This window comes from Dermochelys coriacea, chromosome 3, assembly GCF_009764565.3.
Source record: "Dermochelys coriacea isolate rDerCor1 chromosome 3, rDerCor1.pri.v4, whole genome shotgun sequence".
Taxonomy (NCBI): domain Eukaryota; kingdom Metazoa; phylum Chordata; order Testudines; family Dermochelyidae; genus Dermochelys; species Dermochelys coriacea.
The window spans coordinates 62,080,607-62,104,887 of NC_050070.1; the positions used below are offsets into that span (position 1 = coordinate 62,080,607).

General features: G+C 40.4%; 1 protein-coding gene across 5 annotated transcripts in view; it reads right to left on the minus strand.

Moving 5' to 3' along the window:
• Positions 1 to 16,966: 16,966 nt before the first annotated feature.
• The window catches only part of LOC119853819 (pleckstrin homology domain interacting protein), a 311,916-nt gene continuing 304,601 nt past the window's right edge, over positions 16,967 to 24,281 (minus strand). For 4 of the 5 annotated variants that reach the window (XM_038397318.2, XM_043510549.1, XM_043510548.1 and 1 more), the window contains one exon: positions 16,967 to 23,465. In XM_038397318.2, the coding sequence (XP_038253246.1) occupies positions 22,819 to 23,465 (647 nt within the window). In that variant the 3' untranslated portion in view covers positions 16,967 to 22,818. The remainder of the gene's footprint in view (positions 23,466 to 24,281) is intronic. The other variant, XM_038397319.2, reaches the window with a different exon arrangement.

Below are 24,281 nucleotides of genomic sequence, written 5' to 3' on the forward strand. Positions count from 1 at the left end.
GGAACCTATCCTTGCAACAAAGCCCGTTGCCAACTCTGTCCACATATCTATTCAGGGGATACCATCATAGGGCCTAATCACATCAGCCACACTATCAGAGGCTCGTTCACCTGCGCATCTACCAATGTGATATATGCCATCATGTGCCAGCAATGCCCCACTGCCATGTACATTGGCCAAACTGGACAGTCTCTACGTAAAAGAATGAATGGACACAAATCAGACGTCAAGAATTATAACATTCAAAAACCAGTTGGAGAACACTTCAATCTCTCTGGTCACTCGATCACAGACCTAAGAGTGGCTATACTTCAACAAAAAAGCTTCAAAAACAGACTCCAACGAGAGACTGCTGAATTGGAATTAATTTGCAAACTGGATACAATTAACTTAGGCTTGAATAGAGACTGGGAATGGATGAGTCATTACACAAAGTAAAACTATTTCCCCATGGTATTTCTTCCCCCCACCCCACCCCCCACTGTTCCTCTGATATTCTTGTTAACTGCTGGAATTAGCCTACCTGCTTGTCACCATGGAAGGTTTTCCTCCTTCCCCCCCCTGCTGTTGGTGATGGCTTATCTTAAGTGATCACTCTCCTTACAGTGTGTATGATAAACCCATTGTTTCATGTTCTCTGTGTGTGTGTATATAAATCTCTCCTCTGTTTTTTCCACCAAATGCATCCGATGAAGTGAGCTGTAGCTCACGAAAGCTTATGCTCTAATAAATTTGTTAGTCTCTAAGGTGCCACAAGTACTCCTTTTCTTTTTGCGAATACAGACTAACACGGCTGCTACTCTGAAACCTGTGATTATGCAAGGCACTGAATTTAGCCGTATAGAGTGGAAATCTGTCAACTTCATGAAAAAACTCGCACAGATACAGACAGACATCATCTTCCCCTCCAAATGCAAACAGATGGACATTATACCGAAAGGACTGAAGGTAAAAAATCCATTACAATCTACATACCACACAGACTATGCTGACAGCTTGTGCCACACACTCTCAAGGAAACTGCGGAACCACCTGATCAACATCCTCTACAGCAAACAGGGAAAGATTAAGAATGAGCTCTCAAAACTGGATACTCTCATAAAGAACCAACCTTCCACACAAACTTCCTCGTGGCTGGACTTTACAAAAACTAGACAAGCCATTTACAAAACACACTTTGATTCTCTACAAAAGAAAAAGGACACTAAGCTATCTAAACTACTATATGCCACAAGGGGCCACAACAATGGTTCCCGTAACCCACCCAGCAATATTGTTAATCTATCCAACTATACTCTTAGCCCAGCGGAAGAATCTGTCCTATCTCGGGGCCTCTCCTTTTGCTCCTCCACCCCCACGAACATGATACAGTTCTGTGGTGACCTAGAATCCTATTTTCGACGTCTCAGACTCAAGGAATATTTCCAACACACCTCTGACCAACATATTAACCCACAGAGACCTTCCTGCCAACACTACAAAAAGAAGGATTCTGGGTGGACTCCTCCTGAAGGTCGAAACAGCAGCCTGGATTTCTACATAGACTGCTTCCGCCGACGTGCACGAGCTGAAATTGTGGAAAAGCAGCATCGCTTACCCCATAACCTCAGCCATGCAGAACACAGTGCCATCCACAGCCTCAGAAACAACTCTGACATCATAATCAAAAAGGCTGACAAAGGAGGTGCTGTCGTCATCATGAATAGGTCGGAGTATGAACAAGAGGCTACTAGGCAGCTCTCCAACACCACTTTCTACAAGCCATTACCCTCTGATCCCACTGAGAGTTACCAAAAGAAACTACAGCATTTGCTCAAGAAACTCCCTGAAAAAGCACAAGAACAAATCCGCACAGACACACCCCTGGAGCCCCGACCTGGGGTATTCTATCTGCTACCCAAGATCCATAAACCTGGAAATCCTGGACGCCCCATCATCTCAGGCATTGGCACCCTGACAGCAGGATTGTCTGGCTATGTAGACTCCCTCCTCAGGCCCTTGGTTACCAGCACTCCCAGCTTTCTTCGAGACACCACCGATTTCCTGAGGAAACTACAGTCCATTGGTGATCTTCCTAAAAACACCATCCTAGCCACTATGGATGTAGAAGCCCTCTACACCAACATTCCACACAAAGATGGACTACAAGCCGTCAGGAACAGTATCCCCGATACTGTGACGGCTAACCTGGTGGCAGAACTTTGTGACTTTGTCCTGACCCATAACTATTTCGCATTTGGTGACAATGTATACCTTCAAATCAGCGGCACTGCGATGGGTACCCGCATGGCCCCACAGTATGCCAACATTTTTATGGCTGACTTAGAACAACGCTTCCTCAGCTCTCGTCCCCTAATGCCCCTACTCTACTTGCGCTACATTGATGACATCTTCATCATCTGGACCCATGGAAAAGAAGCTCTTGAGGAATTCCACCATGATTTCAACAATTTCCATCCCACCATCAACCTCAGCCTGGACCAGTCCACACAAGAGATCCACTTCCTGGACACTACGGTGCTAATAAGCGATGGTCACATAAACACCACCCTATATCGGAAACCTACTGACCACTATTCCTACCTACATGCCTCTAGCTTTCATCCAGATCATACCACTCGATCCATTGTCTACAGCCAAGCGCTACGATATAACCGCATTTGCTCCAACCCCTCAGACAGAGACAAACACCTACAAGATCTCTATCATGCATTCCTACAACTACAATACCCACCTGCTGAAGTGAAGAAACAGATTGACAGAGCCAGAAGAGTACCCAGAAGTCACCTACTACAGGACAGGCCCAACAATAAAACAACAGAACGCCACTAGCCATCACCTTCAGCCCCCAACTAAAACCCCTCCAACGCATCATCAAGGATCTACAACCTATCCTGAAGGACGAGCCATCGCTCTCTCAGATCTTGGGAGACAGACCAGTCCTTGCTTACAGACAGCCCCCCAATCTGAAGCAAATACTCACCAGCAACCACACACCACACAACAGAACCACTAACCCAGGAACCTATCCTTGCAACAAAGCCCGTTGCCAACTCTGTCCACATATCTATTCAGGGGATACCATCATAGGGCCTAATCACATCAGCCACACTATCAGAGGCTCGTTCACCTGCACATCTACCAATGTGATATATGCCATCATGTGCCAGCAATGCCCCTCTGCCTTGTACGTTGGCCAAACTGGACAGTCTCTACGTAAAAGAATGAATGGACACAAATCAGACGTCAAGAATTATAACATTCAAAAACCAGTTGGAGAACACTTCAATCTCTCTGATCACTCGATCACAGACCTAAGAGTGGCTATACTTCAACAAAAAAGCTTCAAAAACAGACTCCAACGAGAGACTGCTGAATTGGAATTAATTTGCAAACTGGATACAATTAACTTAGGCTTGAATAGAGACTGGGAATGGATGAGTCATTACACAAAGTAAAACTATTTCCCCATGGTATTTCTTCCCCCCCACCCCACCCCCCACTGTTCCTCTGATATTCTTGTTAACTGCTGGAATTAGCCTACCTGCTTGTCACCATGGAAGGTTTTCCTCCTTCCCCCCCCTGCTGTTGGTGATGGCTTATCTTAAGTGATCACTCTCCTTACAGTGTGTATGATAAACCCATTGTTTCATGTTCTCTGTGTGTGTGTATATAAATCTCTCCTCTGTTTTTTCCACCAAATGCATCCGATGAAGTGAGCTGTAGCTCACGAAAGCTTATGCTCTAATAAATTTGTTAGTCTCTAAGGTGCCACAAGTACTCCTTTTCTTTTTGCGAATACAGACTAACACGGCTGCTACTCTGAAACCTGTGTTCACTGCAACTGAATGTTTGTTTTTTTGCTTAATGTTGTTAGCATTTAAATGGCCCAACTAAACTTTCCAGCTATGAGGTGGTAGGGAGGACAAGTAGAGCTGATACTTTCGCTGCTGCTTGGCTTCTAGAGCCAGTTTTCCACAAGGCGGGAAAAATAAGCTGAGCGAGAGGAGTCGGACTCATCTTTACATGGGATGGGAAGGTTATCTGTGCAGTGGAATAGTTAGACTATATTTTTTAAATGAAATAAGAGATTCTGCAGTAATCAGCAAAGTTGTAGAAAGATCCTGAAGGAGAGAATTTAAAGTTCTATTGTATTTGCAATTTCCCACTGATTCAGATTATGAGTATGTACTACTGTGATTTTCTGGGGAGGGATTGTCCCACAGAAGTGGAGAGAGAATTCAGTTACAAATGTTTATGGAGTGACCACATCTACAATAACCCCTTACAATATACAAAAGAGCACACCCAGTGGTCGATTAATGCATGGGCCTCTAGTTGGGGCCCTGGCCAGTTTGGGGGAGCACCGGAACCCGGGTAGAAGCGGGGAGGGCCACCAGCACCAGAACTGTGGTCCTGCCCCTGCTCCTCCTCTTCCCCTGAGAGCCTGCCCCATGGCCCGGGCAGGCCAAGCCGGAAGCCAAAGCTGGGCTGTAAAGCTGAGCTGAGGTAAGAGCCACCCAGGGAGCCCAGGCCATTGTGGGGAGCCCTGGACCCTCCTTTGGCCCTAGACAGAGGGCTGGGGTGCCTGAGAACAGCCCCCAGCCTGTGTCCCTGCCCCCCTGGGGCGTGCTGCCCAGGGCAGGTGGAGGGTCCAGGGCTCCCCATAGTGGCCCAGGCTCCTTGTGCAGGGAGAGGAGGAGCAGAGGGCAGGGCCACATGGTAAAGGGGGACTAAGGCCCATCTCAGGCCTCTTGCTCCCCAGGAAGCTGGGGCTGCACTTCATGGTGGGGGAGCTGATCACTTTATCAGTGATAAGTACTGCTGCCTGCTTTGCAGACCGTTCAGCAAGATGAGTCAGGGGGTGGAGGCAGAGACAATGGGTGGGACTCCAGCAGCAGGGAAGGCAAAGCAGCCCCATGTGGCGGGGTAGGGAACAAATTCCTGTCTTTCCCCACAGATGCTCCTGTTGCATGGAGGTGGTGGGGAAAGAGGAAATCAGTCACTTTCTCAGTGGTGAGAAATGTCACATGGAGCCGAACAGCCCATGGCAGGTTTTGGGGGCAGCAAGCAGGTAGACGTGTAGGAAATATCTATTGAGCATATGTAGGGGTCAGTGTTACACGCTGAGAAGTCTGTCTTTTTCTGTAAGCAGCCTGGCCAACCAGCTTGCCACCCAATCGGCAGCTGTCACACCAGCCTACGTCCCCCTGAAACCTTTCCTTAGTCTTATTAATTGTACCACAGATAGGGTCATGGCAAACTGGGTGTTGGTTTATGTTTTATTACTGAAGAAGCAGTAAGGTGCTCTCCACCCCTCCAAGCCTTCTATAACTATTCTGTGCTGGCAGGATTGCTCTAGAACCTGGCACAGAAGCAGCATTGCTCCATTATGCCTGACCCCAAACATTAAGGACAGGATGCTCCCCCCTCCTTCTCTCTTTCACATTATGAAATTTGGTAGCACACTATTAGAGGTCCATAACAGGTCTAGAATTTGACTAGATACCATCCTTTTTTGCTAATGACCTGATTGAATTGCCACAATAATACAAACTGTATGAGTTTTCCCAAAGTGGTTGTTCCAGTCTTCTCAATAATGTGGGCTTTGCATCTCTAGGATTCTTTCTTCCATACAGTAGTTGTTGTGATGCTGTATAAAAAGGAAGATAACTAGTTACACTAACAGTCACCACTGTTACAGAACTGCAATAAATCTTGTACAAAGTACTGTGGGCACCAGGTTTGTATAATTTTTGGTGGTGTGCAGAATGGGTCCAAGTCCCGCCCCCCACACCTGCCTTGTAAGCCGATATATATCCTTACCCCTGTCCACACACACACACACACACACACACCCCAGCTGGGGCCGGGAGCTTAGGGTTATATGGGCCACATCTCCAGGAGGGGGGATCCGGACAGGAATACGGGGGCCGAGGCTGGGGCCACAGCTGGGGGCGGGTGCGGGGGCTGGCAGCGGAGCTTCGGACGGGATCCCGGGCGCGGGGCCCACAGTTTGCACCCCGGGCGCAGAACTGGCAGCTGGGACCCCGGGCTTGGGGCCGGCACCGGAGTCCCAAACATTGATGGAGCCGGGCTCACATTTCTGAATATTGGTGGAGCACAGGCACCACGGGCCCATATAACTCGCCGCCTACGCAAAGTACATCATGTAAGGTATCAATGGAAAAGTTAAAGACTGCTAAGTATTATTATCCTGTTTAAATCCATGTGTGAAATTTGTATATGAAGGTACGAATATTGGCTATGGGTTTGTATCTCAAACTTGTGGTGTTCTTGGATGACGCCCAAGGCAGATTTGCATCAAGGTTAGCCAGCCTGCTTGATCGCCCATTAAGGACAATCAGCTAACCCGGTGAGTTCCTCCTGAAGACGTTTCAGAAAGCCCTGAGGCAATGGTTCAGCAAGGCATGTAAGAATATGTGATCTAAGACTCCATCTTTTCCCAGTAACTTTCCATATACTTGGACTGAAAGTATAAAACAGGGAGTGGAGACCAATTCTCGACTCAGGACTGTAAACACCCTTGTCCACTCCCAGCAATTCAGAATGGTAACCCTAGCTATCACCCAGGAGGCTGTGACATCACTGTTTTGGCTTCATTCCTGCTCTACATCTCTGGTCACAATTTCTAACAAGAACTTTGGACAATGGTCTGATAACCCCCAATCTAACAAGTGAACCAGAGAGACTTATTACAAGCTAGCAGATTTAACATCACTGCTATTATCCTGACCTGCAAACTCTGAAATCAATTGTAATGTATATGATTCCTTTAACCAATTAATAACTCTTCTTTTCTTTTTATATTAATCAACCTTTAGTTTTTAGTTACTACAGGGGATAGGGGAGTAAGTGTATAGTATAGTGTAGTGACTTGGGCCTCTTCCACTGAGTTGTGGCCACCCCACATTCCTCAAGCAGAATTGCCTGAACTTTGCATTGGACATTGCAGGTAAAACATCTCTCTCAGAATACCTCGTTGTTGTTCTCCCATTCGTGGTTGATGCTGAAATGTCTGCTGAGGGACTCCACCACTTTGTTTTGTAGTCCTGATAAACTACTGTGTATCCACTGTTTTATGGATTGTGGATCTTGTTCCTCCTTGCTAATTGATATAATACATTGCTGCTCTGCTGGTCAGTATTATTCTGATTGGGTGGCCCTTGATGTGTGGTAGGAACTGTTGGCAAGTGTAACAAACTGCTCTGAGGGGTCCATTTGCTCTGAGCTGTAAGGTTCCAGAAGTGTGCATCCTAACCCATCTGGGAGGCATGTCTGGTGATAATTTTTGCGGGACAAGGCTGTATGAAGGGAATGCCCATGCACACTTTTTGTGGATCCCTCCACCAATTTAGAGAGGCCAGGATCTTCCAACAACCACTTGGATAGATTGATCTGTTCGGGGTGTAGACAGGTCTTAGTCATGTTTGATAACACAGAGTGAAGCCTTGCTAAGGGAGTCATGAATGTAAAGGCTACCAGATAGTCCAGAAGTTGTAGGCAAGCCCTTGCAATGGTTTGTGGGCTCTGTTGAATTGATGAGATAAGATTGTACATTGTGGTTAATCTCTCCTTGGGTAAGTATGCTCTGGAAGAAGAGTCCAGAGTAGCCCCATTGAAGTCTATACATTGCCTGGGTGTTAACATAGACTTTTCCATGGTGAGGTGGTGGCCCTGAGAGTGGAACAGACAGAGCCTTGCTGGTGCTTTCTGCGCTTTGAGAAGTGAATGGCCCTTCAGAAGACAGTTGTCCAGGTAGGGGAAGATGATTATGCCCATTTAGTGAAAATACACTGCTGAGGCATATAGATCCTGGGTACAGACCCTTGGGGTAAGGGTAAGATGCAATATTGGTAGTGGTCCCTGCCTACTGTAGATAGTAGGAATGTTTGTGTGAGGGATGGATGGCAAAATGAAAATAAGCATCCTGAAGATCAAGGGAAACAAACCTGTCTCCTAGATCCAGGGAGAGAATTCTAGGTGCTAGGGTTACCATTCTGAATTGTTGGGAGTGGACAAGGGTGTTTATAGTCCTGAGTCCAGAATTGGTCTTCACTCGTTTTCCTTAAGGACAAGGAAGTACTAGGAATAGAACCCTTTCCTGACAATGCCTGGTGGAGCAGGTTCAATCACCCCAGAGCTAGGAGTGATTGTACCTTCTGCCGTAAGAGATCTTTGTGAGAGGGGTCCTTGAAGAGGGATAAGGAGGAGTGTGGGGGGGGGTGGTGGTAAAGAGCTGAGCTGGATGGAACAGCCTGTAGAAATCACTTCTAGGATCCACCTATCCGAGGTAATGAGCTCCCCAAAAGGAAGGAAGTGGGAGAGATGATCCCCATAAGGGAGAGGGGTGCAATAGGTGTGATGTAGGATCTGGGGTAGATAGTTTGTGACCCTCAACCAATAGATCAAAACAGGTGTATTGAGGATGCTTCAAAGAGTTGTTGTAGAAGAGGACCTTTCTTAGTAAATCTGGGCTTCTTCTTGGGGGTCTTAGATGGTCTGGTGGGCCTGTAAGGAACTGGGCGAGACTGTTGAGCCATGTGCAATTTGCTGTATTTTCTTTTCATCACAGGTGTATTGATGCCAAAAATTCACAGTGACACTCAAAAGTCTTTCAGGGAATGAAGGGACCTGTCCATGGCATCACTAAATAACTTAGCCCCTCGAAGGAAACGTCCTTGACAGTATTTTGTATTTCCAAGGGGATGTCGGAAGACTGCAGCCAGAAAGCTCGGTGCATGACTACTGTAGTAGTCATGGAACATGCAGCTGTGTTGGCAATACTGAGCTGAGTCTGGAGAGATGCCTTGGCAACTGTATGACCCTTTGTCATGAAGCCTGAAATTGTTCTCTCTGCTCCTGAGGCAGGCATTCAATAAAAGATGAGAATTTTGAATAGACCATGACGGCTTGATAATTGACTACTCTGAATGACAGGGAAGCCGAGGAGTAGTTTTTGAAGTCCAGAAGGTCTAGTCATTTTAGCTTCTTATCAGATGGTGTTGAATGGGACCAATGTTGCCTTTTTTTGTTGTTGTTGACAGCCTCCACAACCGGAGAGTTGGGAGTAGGATGGAAGAAAAAATACTCAGAGCCTCTGGGAGGGATGTAGTACTTTTTGTCAGTTATTTCCCATGTGGATGGGATAGTAGCTGGAGTTTGCCACACCATGTGAGCTGTGGTGAGAAAAGTGTCATTGATGGGCAAGGCAGTCTTCCCCTGAGGATGTGTATGAAGGATATTCAACAAGGAATGTTGGGGCTCTTCGATATCTCTTCCAACAGGTCTTGTAAGATGTCTGTTGCCCTTTTTATAAGGTCTTGAAAGTCCTTGAAGTCATTGGGGAAAGATGGTGGGAAAGAAGCATGACCATCTCATCTGGTGATTAGGAAGACTTGTGAGAAAGTGGTGTTTCTTACTCTTCTGCTGGTCCCTGCTCTGAGAGAAGTACCTGTGGGGAAGGACTTGGGGGGCATTGGTTGATGCTCTTGACAAGACCTCTTTTCAGATGGCACCCTGTAGAAAGGGTCAACATAAGTAACCCCATAATGGAGGAGCAAAAGGGAATGAGCAGGACCCCAAGTTTGTCCTTGCCAGGGTAGCTGGGTGTACTTCTTACTAGGCATTTTCCTGACAGCGTGAACCTTGAAAGAGGGAGGTTGGAAGGCAGAACCACCATGTACAGATACCTCTGAGTTGTATGATCCCCTGTATTCACAGGGAGGGCTAGTGCTGTTAATATCGGTGGTTGAGTTAGTACTGGGCCTTGGGAAGAGACCTGTGCTGGCTTTGATACTGAGATGAGAAAGGGAGGTTGATGGGGCAGTGTTGGAGTATGTTTTATCGGTACCAGCTGGAAGCACCTCTTGGTACCCTCGAACAGTCTGCATGTTGAAGATATGGATGGAGGGTAAGTAGGCTCAGAGAGGTGGTCGGTACCACTGGGAAGTATTTCTCAGTACCTCTTATTATTGATGATTTGGGCTTTTTGAGGATTCGGATGTCCTTGTGAGATAGGAGCCTGTATGGTACAGAGCTCTGGATGGGGGCTTCTGAGGTGTGAGAACGTTGGGTGGTACTGAAGACTGTGCTGAATCAGGAACAGTACGCCTTTCGTTTCTGGCTGTGGAAGATAGTACCAATGAGGATTTTACATTGGCTTTGGATTTTGGAGGTGCTGATGTCAGTGCTGCTTTAGACAAATTCGTATGGGACACGTAGTCTTCTTAGCCTGTACTGTGGTCTTGGTACCAGAGGGAATGGGAGCCTTGGAGGTACCCATATTGAGATGTGAGGTCTCCTGAGACCCAGATCAAGGAGGTGACTTTCTCCTTTTCTTTTCTCATTCTGGAGAAGGGGGGCTTGTCTTCTTGGAGGGTCTGGGAAGTACCACAGACCCCTCAGGTCTTTGCTCATCAGCAAAGCAGAGATGGTCAGTGGCTCTGAAGTAGAGGGGGTGGTTTGGGCCCCATAGGTGTCAGGGAATGCTCTATAAGTAGGAGTTTGTCTGTCCTCTCTTGATTTTTTTAGATCTGCTTTTAAATACTAAGCAGAGCTTGCCTTTGGTGGGGATGAGAATCTCTCTCAGCCAGTGGAGGCAACTCGAATGTCCATCAATGCAAAGAAAGGACCTGTGGGAGATCTGGCAAGATTTGAAGCCCAGGGTCTTGGGCTTAACCCACACTTGAGGCCATGGATGAGGCCCAGGACAATAGCCCAAGATGAGCAGATAAGGAGAAAAGAGGAATTCCCCAACGCACAAATTGTGTTAAATAACAGAAAACAAAAACTAACAACTACGAGGAAAGATATAAAATAAAGCAAGGTATAGCAAGCCACATGGCTGGCTAATGGACACCATGATACTCCATTTCAAGCCGCAGTTGGTTGAGAAGGAACTAAAGTGGCAGTGGGTCTGCTCCTCCTTATATACCCTTGTATCAGACCACCCGTGTGTCCAAGATGCCGGCACGGACCCATGGACACTACTGACAAAAATCTGCAATCAAGAGTGCATGGGCGCAAGTATATCCGACATGGAGTACCCATAAGGACACTACTTGAAGAAGAACTGGGACAGCTTTTCTAAGTGGTCTTATACGGAAATATAAAAGTCTGCGAAACGCTCTTTAATGTATATGGTATCCTTCATACAAACTCTATGTCAAATTGACTTAACAATCAAGTTCCATTAAAAAAAAGGAAGAAATGAAATGGCACAGAAAAGGAAGAAAAGAGGATTTTCAACAGGTAGTTGAAATGAAATGGAACATTGTGGTAGAGAGGTGCAGCTGTTCCAGATGGCAGGTTCTGTCAAGATTCTCACACAGTGGTGTAACCATGTGAGGGGACAGAGGGGAAAGTTACTAGGTGACAAAGTGGGAGCCAAAGCTTGCTGTAGTTCTCAGTCAGGAACAGCTCTCATAGAGCCTGATGGACATTTTGACTAACTGAGGACTGTGGGATTTAGAGCAGAATCTATATAGTATGATAGTGTTCATATGGAGTGTTTTTTATACAAGAAGGAAAGTGTAATTTGACACATTTACAAATGAAAAAAGTTTATAAAGTACTTTACTTTATGATTTCTGCAAACCTAAGGATACTTTACTTTATGATTTCTGCAAACCTAAGGATATTCAATTTTTTATCTTTATTTTCCTTTAAAATTTAAACTGGTGCAACACAACTTTATTTTCAAGTTTAATACTAAGCATTTATATAGCACTTTACATCTTCAAAGTGCACTACAACTATTAAATAGAGTCAAATCTGTGTACTGTATTCTGAGTCCATCCAAATTCAAGTACATTGCACAGGGAAGGCATTAGAGTATTGCAGACAGACTGAATCTTAACAGAATTTTTTCTAATAAAAGTAGTGAAGTTGCTGACAATCAGAATTTAAGATAAATGTCCTTATTTCCATAATTTTGATCTATACCTTTCATTAACTAAAATAAAACCTAGGTGAAAGTGAGCTTCTTTGCAGGTGCATTCATTTGATAGCAGTTCATCATGGCAGATTTGCTAGGTAGGAATTTTTTCAATATTAAAACTTAATTGGGAAATCAGAGTCTAAATTCAGGTATTTTTAAAAATTGTATTGTGTGCCTGAAGGTTGACTTCTAGACATGCTGTATGAGAAAATTTGGCCCTCCTGATGATTTACTTACCTAGGTTTGCACCGATTCAGAAGAAATATCTAGAATGCTTTCCTGTAGAAAGCTGTCTCACCCTCTCTGCTAATAGTTCTGCAGTGTCCCAGTCATATTCCAGACTGGTCGTACAATTCTCATCATTCACAATTAGACATTTTGAATTAACTGTCTGTCTCAAAAGGTGCAAATTAACTGGTAATACAGTACGAAATAAGGACAACCAACGCTTAAAGTACTATCACGTTTCGAAACTTGACATCCTCCGTGATTTGAACATGTATTCATCTCCTTTCTAGAACTGAAATATGGACATGAGTTTATTAATTTGCACACATGCCAGTAGGTACAGCGTACTCCTACCTGCACAGCTTTGGGATCATCATGGCAAGACCACTGATGCAAGGTGATTTTACATGTGACTGTGCTTTATATCAGTGGCTTCAGCAACTGCTATTATTGTTTCTTTAGCTGTATTATATACATATAATTTAAAGTAACTATGTCTTCTTTCCACTAAGCTTAGCATTTCAAGCTTTGTCTGCTACTGTATTGACTTTCATGACCACCGTTTTCATTTTCAGCTAGCGTACCAATGCAAATACACATTACAAATATAGAGCAGGAGATTGTCCAGGGCCATTATACAGCTAACTGAGGCATTCAGGCCACATCTAAAGGGCCAGTAAGACCCCTGAATGACAGGCACGTACAGAATTCCATAAGCAGGTTCTTTGCATTTTCCCATAAAACATCTGTTTCTGGCTGTCATGAGGAATAGGATACTGAACTAGACGGACCACTGGTGAGCAATTCGTATGCTGTTATATAGCATTTCCAGCACTCCACTTCCTACCATAGAAATGACTCTGTCTATTTTAGACTCCTGTACAGATTTCTGAAATGCATCTAGGATTGACAATTTTGCTTGGACGTATTAATATTTAATTCCTGGAGACTCCAGGACAAGACTAGAGGGCTGGCAACCCTAACTGGATCCTAGCTGCTAGGTAGAGATTTTATACATAAAAAGAAGATGGTCCTCCTCCCAACAATCTAGATAAAGTCATAATATAACAAAGAAAGAAAACAAAAAGGAGAGGGCAAGGGGACTAAGGTACAGATGGTGCCTATAAAGGGTTGTTTATTTGAATATCCATGCATATCTTAACATGACAGTAAATTAATAAAAATATTGTAATTAAACATTTTAATAGAGTAGCCGTTAAATAGTATTGCTTAACATTTTTAAAAAATCCCTGTACTTTTTAATAATATATTTTATATCTCCTATTTGTGGTCAGAAAAGTGTTTTTGGTCAAGACAGAGCAACATATTGTCCTGTTCACCCTTCCTCCCCATTTCGCTTATCGCTTGCTTACAGAGGCTGGGGAAAGATGGGAAGTGGGTTTTTTTTAATAAATTGAAATATTTTACATACAGTAAAGGGTGCGGGGTTCTGCCTTTTTACTTGGCCACAGCTGACCATTATTTTCTTGTCCTTTCTTCCTAGTACATTGAGAGACTGTTGTTCATTAGGGCGCTCTGCTATCACGTGGGAGGAGACGAGGTAATGTATACCTCTGTTCCCTTAGATTTCTCATTTCCCCTTGTCTGGTGAGGTAGGAAGATGCTAATGCGTTGTCGCTGTCTTGTCTGCTGTGTACTTCCTTAAAATGATTTTTTGAATTACAAGATGAGTTTAATATCTCTTAATTGTTTTCTTTCTCCATGGGTTTCCAGCTTGTTAAATTTGCATCAGTAACCATCATAAAAAAAATCCTTTCATTACAGCCAACAAATATCTTGAGAGATTTCCACTTCTGAGCCTGATTGAGAAATGGAACCTTGGGAAGGGAGGTACCAGAAACTACCTGCAAGAACAGGGTTTACCCAGGCTGGCACTGGTGGGGAAGCCTTAGGTCTAGGCACCCTTGGAGTCTGGAAAGGGAGGATGGCTGCTGAGAAGTTGGACTGGTACAGCAAAGACTGGCTAGCAGAGCCCTCTACTTCTATGAATGTGGGGCAAAAACTGGTACACTCTGGGAATTAGGCCATTGACAGGCCACAATTGCATTACTTGCATGGGAGGCAGAAGTGGTCAGAAACCATACGAGGCCAAGGGAGGGGATAGGTCAAGGTGCCAGGGAGCAGTGCAGCTGTGGAGGACCCTCCAGAGGAAGGGTGTTGGTGTGGAGGAGCAGTCTGCCAGTGGGACTGAGAAAGGAGGAGGTGGCAGTAGAAATATCTTTCCAAATGGGAGTTAACCAGAACTGTGGTGGCTGGGAGATCCCAGGGGCAGCAGCTCTTGGAACTTGTGTACACTGAGAAGCTGCCACAAACAGGGTATGATGTAGACTAGAGCTGCAAACTGAGGTAGGGTGTCCATTCTGATCAGACAGGTGAGCAGCATGCAAGGGTTATGGATGCCACCATCGGGAGTTTTCTCCCTTTTTGCAAGTGGAACAAAGACTGGGCCATCCCAGAATCCTTGAGAGAGGCTGGCATTTATGTTTAATTGAATGCTTGGCCCCAGCTGAGACCCCCACAAAGGGGTATACTCTCTTCCCTTTTCCCCTGGTCTGAAGCAGATTCCTCAGTCTTGCTTCTTCCTTATGTGACCTTGCTCATTTCTTTCCTTTTTCTTGTCTCCTCTCTCTCTCTTTAGTGTCTCTTCAAAGGGTGAGGCTCAGTCAGAGAAGGGACAAAGCCACCATGCTTCTGAGGTGAGAAGGAAAAGAAAACTGGAAGGCATTTGTCTGGCTGAGGTTATATAATTAAGAACAGTTTAGTCCCAGAACACTCCTGGGAGGAAGATGGCATTAAATCTATTTTAGAGATGGGTAAACAGAGGTGTGGAGAGATTAACTGATTTGCACATCACAAAGCAAGTCAGTGAGAGCTAGGGATAAAATCCTGGATTCCTAGCTCCCAGTTTCCTGTTCTAACCACCAAATGACTCATACATTTCTAAAATACAGCAAAAATGCCGAGTAGAGAGTTTTACAAAAGTAGTTTAATATTTCAGCTATTTTATGTATTCATTTTCAAAATACAGCACAAGTTAGACCATGTTGTATACCAGTCACCTATATTTTAAGGACATTTTTGTTTTAGTTTTCTGAAAAAAAAAATTCCAACTGAAACTTGCTTTATTTACACTCATGCCTTAAACTTAACTATTAATTTTAAAAGCAACTCCCTTTTGCCAATCAATATGTTTCCATGGAAATAGAAAACAGTTGTTAATATTCTCTTTTGTAAATTTCAGCTGTCACGCTACCAACTGAATAGTTGAAGAGAATTTTTCTAAACAGCAAATATAGAATGTAGGGCACAAAAGGCTCTTAAAATCTGAACTATTTTACTTTGAAAACAAAAATAGTATGGAAATCATCCTAGAGATGTTATCCTTACTTTTTAAATAGGCATTTTGATTTAAGAATAAACTGGCTAGCAAATCTCCCAGGAGCCAGCTACTAAAAGAAAAAATATTGACCTCAGTGGGAGGTACAGTTACATAATACTTCTGAAAATCAGACACTGCATGAATAGCTTTTGTTTTTCTTTACTCTTCTTAAGAGCATCTTAAAATAGAACTCAGAAAAAGTTACATACTCTTTTTAATCTCCTGTGATGTTGGAAAGTGTTATAGCTTATATTTGCTTTCTCCCCCTCAAAAAACATTTTTAAATTTTTAAAAAATCTTTTAGTGCTAACACCAAGTTAGGGGGTATTTTCCTTTTGATAAATATGTAATGTCCACTAACGTTGTTAGGACTTGTGTAAACACACTGAATGGAGCACAGATGCCTTTATTTTTTACATTGTAATGTTCTGAAATACAAGCACATTTTATTGAAAAGAGTTTGTAAACATCTCCTCTTGCTGCGGAACTGTCACAGATATGTCTCTGCGGAGCTCAGGTCACTGGCAGATCTTAGCATATGTCTCAGTATGCCAAAATCATAATGAGATTCAATTAAGGAAATTTCGTTCTCAGCAGCATACCTAACACGACGATCCAAATTTATTTTGTGCGTGGGTGTTTGTCAGGTGTTCTTTTTGTAATTAAATGGTTTGTCTGAGATTTCAGTTAAGTAATATAGATGAAAAGGGATGCAGCTTCCTATGAAGAACAGAGAAATAGAAAAACAGAGAACAGGGCAGGAGAAAGGTAATCCACAGGGAGCTGCATTTAAAAACTCTTTTTTTTTCTGAGCCAACCTGACAGTTAAAAAGTTGGGCTGCAGATATGGAAGGCCTGTGTTTATCCCTATATGTAGAGTGCTTGTGATTTGGCATCCTTGAAAGGGATGATGTACAAAAGACTTAAGAGTCCACAGCTGGAAAATATATGCCCTATATTTCTTGTGTGTAGGTATTTTACATATTATGTTTCTCTGTTCTTTATAAGCACAATTCTGACAGGAATGTGATTGCATCATGGAGGAAGAGGCTGATCCTGATGCACACTACTTCCCAGAATCTTTAAACCACAGGATGTGTAGCAATCAGACAACAGTTGCAGAGATTAGGCTCTTGTGTCAGCTCTGCATTGATTAATGCCAAACTCTGAACAATATACTAAGGATGAAAAAATTCATCTCCACACATCACATCTGAAATGCTGCAGCACCAGCTGATGTGCCTCCACTCCTTTCAATTGCATGCTCAGAAAAAAACAAGAACAAAGTTGATTTTAGGCTGTTCTGTGATGTACTTCTCCCATTATACAAATCAACAGACTTTTACATAGAAATAACAGAAACACTGCAGAACCACTTAGAAAAACAAGTTTTCTATTTATTTAAAAATAAGTTTGTAGTTACTACATTGCAGTGACAGTAATTCTTACACATACATTCTAGTTTGTATAAAAGGATTCAAAGTATTATGCATCAAAACTAACATAGAAAGTGTCCACATAACAGTAAAGAAAGTTCCAATCAATATGTACAAAAAGAAAGGGCACTGTTTATCCTGGTGTGATACTGCAGGTTATAACATGATAATCCAGATTTCTGGAAGAAAAAGACCTTGATAAAGCTAAAGAATTATTGTTTTCAAACTGTTTGTTATTCATTACATACACCAGATTTGTGTTTTACATAATTCTGTACAAAATAAGCATTATAATTTTTAATCTGAAAATGTGTCAGTTTCAAAATTAACCCTTCTAGGTCACTTCCTTAAAATTGAGCTACATTCTACACGTCTAAACGTTATAAATGACAGGGTATAAATAATTCATTCAAGATCTTTTAACAAGATGGTTTTGCAGTTTTAATATGGTCCAAAAATGTAACTTTGCATTTTTTCTCACTATATCTGTAAATCAACATGCACTTCACGTACAAAATAGTAGGTGTGCCTTATGTGCATGTGTACATAGTAGGTGCTGATAGGATAATATTCCTTTCTACTCCCAGTTTGTAGGAGCTTATTCTTTTTTTTTTTTAGTGTAGAAAGTCATAGTAAAATATTACCTCCACTCTGACAATGTATTGTTTATATCACATTAAGCAAATTTCTTGATGTATTTATCTGCATTTAAAAAGTTCCAAAGACCTACTGTCTCCCTTCCCCCTGATAATTTCCCCCAAATAGCCTGTCACAGCTAATTCCTAAAATTTATCTTTATCTTATTGCCGCATAGATTCTCTGGAGTGCCTTGATGCTGTTGTAGTCTTCAGAACAAGAAGTTTAACCCTCTTCTGTGGTATTCTTTTTAAATAAAACAAATTATAAAAAGCTAACCTTTAAGTAGTTTTTCCGCTCAAATATACTGTTAAAATAAATAGCAAAAATGGTTCCCATACTAGTTAGTACAAACAGGTGAGACATGTAGAGGTTAATTTCAATTTAAAAGCTACCCAAATTTCCCCCCAAATATACCAGAAAGTAAGAGCCCCGTTCCTGTCTAAAAACTATGAAATTATGTAAAGTTAAAACAACAAGAGTGTTGGATTTGCTATCAGAAATAAATTTTCAGACTTGGCCAATTTATATGAAATTTAATACACTGTTTCTGCATATAAACAAACACATTTCTATACAATAATGTACAGCAGAAAAGTAACAGCCCTTTTATCAGTTCAATACCTAGGTGTCCCTGGAAACTAATCAGCTGCAAGAACTTTGGGGAAAATAGACAAAATATATTATCAAATAATTTTACAGTTAACATTTTTGCCTTCATTAGGTAGTAAAAGGCAACAGAGAAAATGAGCTTTTGTTGTCTCCAGGTGAGGTTAAGGCCCTCTCTCCTTTCAGCTTTCACCAGTGTAACAGAATTGCATTTAAACTCCTTTTAAAGAGAGAAGCAGTGTTTAGCTGAAAAGAACAGTTTGACCAGCTAGTGTGGAACACAGTTAAAGTGTGCAAGAACAAGATCGGGAATTAGGATAAAATACAGCAATATGTCAAAAAACTTTAGCTAGAGTCATGCTCAAAGTGAGTTCACAGAATCATTAAAGATAGGCTAAAAAGAGTCTACTGTATATGAGGCCTACAGCGCTCATTCAGTTAAGTATGTGTAACTTCTATAGGAGTCGCAAACAGTTTAACATGTGCGGAAGTGTTTGCTGGATCAGGGCCTAAAAGTAAATGTGAGCAAGAGAGATTTAATAGTGTGATGTACAAATTGTATCAAACTTCCAGTTGTCAAATAGATGTACTGATTTAGTCTGCATAATATTTTAATATATGGCAAAAGGCTCTGGACCAGGCGCCCAGCGTTGATACTTGAAAAATACTGGGTACAGCAATACAGCCCATAAGCTATCTGCTACACAACGTAAAGGTGATAGTTTATTTTTATAGATGTTAATACATCTGACATGCTGCATGAGGGTCCTTTTATCAATATTTTACAAATATAAAATAGCAATATTAAATTCAACCCACTTAATCTTACAAGTCTAACAACAATCTGAAACACTAAATAAATGTATGCAAGTATATATCACAGCAGTCTAATCACAAGAGACATTTTCTGTACAGTTGTGATCACTGGTTATAGCACAATGACAAGAACCTTAGCTGAATAATGACAAAATGCGGAACAATATTGTAATGAAGTTCTTCAAGTTCAATTCTTGGATAATAAAATATCAATGGAAACAAACAGGATAAATACTTGTTCAGTATTCAGGCAAAGGTACAGTGACTGCTGTTAAAGTAAACATTTCGAATATAATGGTATCTGAGAAACAGCAGCTATTTCCTAATCTAAAGATAGAAAATACTGTGGTTTTAATACCACTCAGTGGTAATTGTTGGTAAATATTGACTTTAACGACAACCAACAGAGAAAACAATTGAATATCCCCATATCAAAAGTCAAATATCAATGGATTTGAATAAAGTTGTGTTCATTGCTGCCAGACTTGTAAGATTAGTGTGATTGTATATCAATAAAACACATTTATATAATATTTACAATCTATATGTGAAACAAACACACATTATTTCAATATTCCATTTTTGAATTATTTGTTAGATACTTGAGATAACATTATCCATTACATGCACATAACTATAGTTTTGAAATTCTTTCAGGTTGCTGAACCTCAGCTTATTGCTCACATTTAATACCTTCAGACTTAGTTATCAAAAGCTCTTTTTCTTTGTTGGTACAATATGTTGCAAATATCTCAAATACATTCTTCCAAACAAAAAAAGGACATACAGCATGAATGTATGGTATTAATTCTCATAAATAAACTTTTACAACCTAAAGAAGCTAAATTATAAAAATATATATTTTAATAAATCTGATATTACTTCTCATAATTTTTAAAGTGTTGTGTCTATTAAAAAAACTGACCCAAATCATTCACAATCTATTTAAAAAGGAAACAATGTCAATATTTCTAAATGTCAATTAAAAAAAACCCCTGTAGCTTAATGTCACAGATCTCTATAGAAAGGGAACAATGTATCTATGTTTTGCAGATAAGGCCTTCTATTCTTGTGGTTTTAAGGTGTACAGTTTTCATATAATGTAATGGGAATGTGTGCTATTCCATTCTCCAACATTACATACAGTATTTTCTGTGTATAAATATATACATAATCATGCCATATAAAACATTACAAATAGTGTAAATACAGAAGTTGAATTTTAGATATACTCTATTTTTTATATTACAATGCAGATAACATCAGGAAATTACACATTTGAAACTGATTGCCTTAATCACCAATGAGATCCTTAAAATTAACTGTCAAGTCTCACACTAAAATGAATTAGTTTTGAACTGTGAAATACACTATTTTTCACTGTACAACCATAATTTCCTCCTTACCATATGTTTAGCAACTGTATTTTAATAGTAAAGAAACATTTGTTAGAAAAAATAAATAAACAGATGAAAATCAAATTAATCAAATCCATGCCCCCCAAACTCAGAGTCAGAGTAATCAAGTCAGGCTCCGGAAAATAGTTTACTTAATTTCATATAAAGACGTATAATGAATATAGTTACATAAATCAATACTAAAAATGTCAAGTACATGGGTTACTAGTTTTTATCCATAATAGGTAAATGATAGCTAATATCTACTCTTCTTGGGCCATCTACTGTTTTTCTTGCTCAGGAATTTCTTAAACAGACTTTGTTGTAACAGAATAATGAGTTTAGGATTTGGCTCAGAATGAATAAAGAGAATCTGTGCAAGTTTAAAGGTCCTAAATCCTGCAAATTCTTTCTTCAGCAGTTGCACTCAAGTCCATCAGACTTGTCTTGTAAATGAAGACTTCTTGTATGAGTAAGGGTTTTCAGCACTAGGCTTTACTTTTTAATATTTAATTTTCAATTTTTATTCTTCTAAATCAGGGTCATGACACACTGTCTTGTGCTACCCCAAAATAATGTATCTGAAATTTTTGGTTACATTTTTGTACCATACCAGATCTCAGAAAATACTACTATTTCTATACTTTTTTTAAACTGGACAATACCTTTTAAGCAATAGAAAATGGTATTAAAGTTTATTTTTAAGGTATAAAATAACTAAATGTACCATAAACAAATAAATAACTGCTTTTCTTTTCCACAGCAGTATATATAGTAATACATTCCCCTAAGTCATATAGTTATCATTTACAATAGACAACTTAATTTTACTAAGGATGCAAGAAATAATAGAATACAAGGCACAATCATTAAATGTAATTTTTCTTTAGGGTGTATATTGACTTATGTCAGAGTGATAAGTATACCGTAAAAAGTGCAGAAAAAACACAATGTGCAATGAGACCATTGTATAAAACATGATTGCATAAAAAGTGATTTGGCCTTTTTTAACCTTTAATAATTGAAAATAACCAATCTTCCCCTTAAAATTAAACTATAAAGTATGACATTTAAAATTTACTTTTTTCTTTTCTTTTTCTTTCTTTTCTTTTTTTAATTCTAGTGCTATCTAAAAAAACCTGAAAAAGAGAATCTATACCTGGGTAATATTGTATATGTATGTGTTTGTGTATATATCAATCTACACATACACACTTCTTTGTAAGTCATTTTTAGTTTACTAAACATATCAGAAGTTGTAGAAAACCATCAACTCAGATCAGAAAGTAAACATCATAAGCCCATACTTTTTCCTGTAATTTCCTTGAATCCTTTAACCAATTATAAATTTTGTCTAAAACATATCTGTCAAAGGATCCCACCAGTGCATTCCTGTTTTCTATTTAAGTACCAAAAGAGGATACATCTCAGCACAATTTATAACAACTTGCTATATAGAATGATACACAGTCTTCTTTGTTTTTGAAAAGTGTTTGCAGTACTGACACTCAAAAAAAAAAAAAAAAAAAAAGAGAGAGAGAGAGAGAGAAAAGAAAAAAAGGCTTTCCACTGCACTGATTCTCAGTCTTTGGCACAATAAACAGAGATTTAGTGATTGATACAAGAATCAAGGTCTGAAAAATTAGACATATTAGTCAAACTTTTTCCAATGTGGATATATTATATATATATATATATATATATATTTATATATTGTGATTACATTTTCTCTGTTTGGCAGAACTTGGATAAACCAACAGCCTGTGCTAGGCTTCTTTTGCAGTTGAATGTTCCATCACTACTCAAATTAAACATTTTCAGATTAGCAAAATTTGGTAATTTTGCATTTGTCCTTAATGGAAACGTAATCCTTAATTTACTGCCACTCTTTGCCAATATCTGCCTTCCTGGGAGACATGACTTCTGCAATCAATAAAAATGTACCTTGCTTGGTCAAAAATAGACTTCTGTTCTCAGTTTGTGGCATTAAAAGTTCTATCACTTTGTTTAATCACAGAAATACTCTGCACTGCTCAAGAGTTCTCACTTTTAAAATGTCAGTAATTGCTTATTTACAGGTCTTCAATTATTCTTAACTATGACCAAAATGACTGTTGAAATGCATAACCTATCTGGAGGGCAATAAATAGCAAAAGTTTAAAATATATATTTCTTTCAAAGAAGTGTTCTCTTAGTTTTCTTTTTTGCTCATTTTTTCAAATCACAACATATTCTTCTAATCCATAATAGCAGCAGGGGAGCAGAAGTCTTTGTTCTGCTCACTCCTTAACTGTACCTGCTTCATAGCATTCTAAGGAATATGTTTGGTAACAGTTACCAACCAATCAAATTAGCCTTTGCTTTTTCAGTCAACTTTCGGACTCTGCCTCTGCTAGACGTTCCAAAAGTTAAAGAGGTGTCTTCAAACAATAGCTGCCTTTGCTCTTCTTCAGAGTCATCTTCATTGTAAAAGGCTGTCCTCCTACCCTGGTTTCTAGTTCTCATGTGAGGTTCAGAATCTTTCAGTTCCTCAGATCCTTCTTCTTCTACAGGTTCATCCATTTTTTTCCTTCTGCTTCTTGTCTGCATCTTAACATTTGCAGGGACTAGAAGGTCTGAGTCTGGTTGACTTGTCTGTGTCTTTCTTTTTGGCTTTCTGCCTCCACGGCCTTTTTTTTGTAATACAGTTTCCTTCACATTATTTTCAGAAAGAGAATTGCATGCACTAGAAACTGAGGGTTCTTCTATTACCATGTCCCTGGTGGTCTGGACTGAATTCTGCTCTGCATTCATCTGTTCAGCAATTTGTAACTTTTTTGGTTTTCTACCTCTTTTCTTGTGCACCACTTCACATGTACTGCTATTAGCCTCTATCTTCAGTTTCCGCACAGGCCCTCTTTTAACTGGAAGTTTTGAAGGTTGCCCTCCATGTCCATTTATCTGAATGCTTCCTGATGCCAAAGCATTATTTTTGCAGTCTGCTGTAAAGAAATAACAGAGTAATAATATGTAAGAGAATTCTATATTCTTTATTTCCCAATGGCCCCGATAAAACTATTCCATTCACTATTTATAAAATACTGTTTGAGTGGATGACATACCGTAACTGCCTTCATCTGTGAAGGCCCAAATGTGGGACATGTGTGACAGAGACCCAAAAACTGAAATAAAAATAATTATTCATGCAGGAAATATACTAAAGCAATGAGTCCAGCAGCATTTTTAAAGTAAGCTTTCTGTTTCTATGGATCCATTATTCTTTATTTTTGATGTAAATGGTTTTCAAAAATAAAAGACTGGATGCCAAATTTTTGTGGACTGCAGGAAGCTTTGGGACTAAAACAAGTGATATCCTGGCAATGAGAAACATTTAAGAGTTGTGGTTTTCATATCTGATTTCCACACCACCAATCCTGAGATTTTCTCTTGTTTCTGCTGTGTAAATGAAAAACTTTTCCAGTTCAATAACATCTTTCAATTTAAACCAGTTACTCATTAACATCACTTCTCTTCTGATGTGGAGCAGCTACATCTGACCACATTTTTGTTAAATGGAGACTAGAGCAGCACCTTGAGCATTCCAGCATTCACAAAGGTATACTGTTGCAGAATGTATCCACCCCTTGCTAAACAGTACATCAAGGTATGTTTACACAGTTGCCAGAGTTCTGCACTGGCTTTTGGGTTGTTGTTTTTGACCTATAAAACCCTAAATGTTTTGGGCTCTGGATATCTGAGACCACCTCTCTCACGTTACAATATCACATTCTTCCACTGTTGTATGCAGTGTTGTTGTA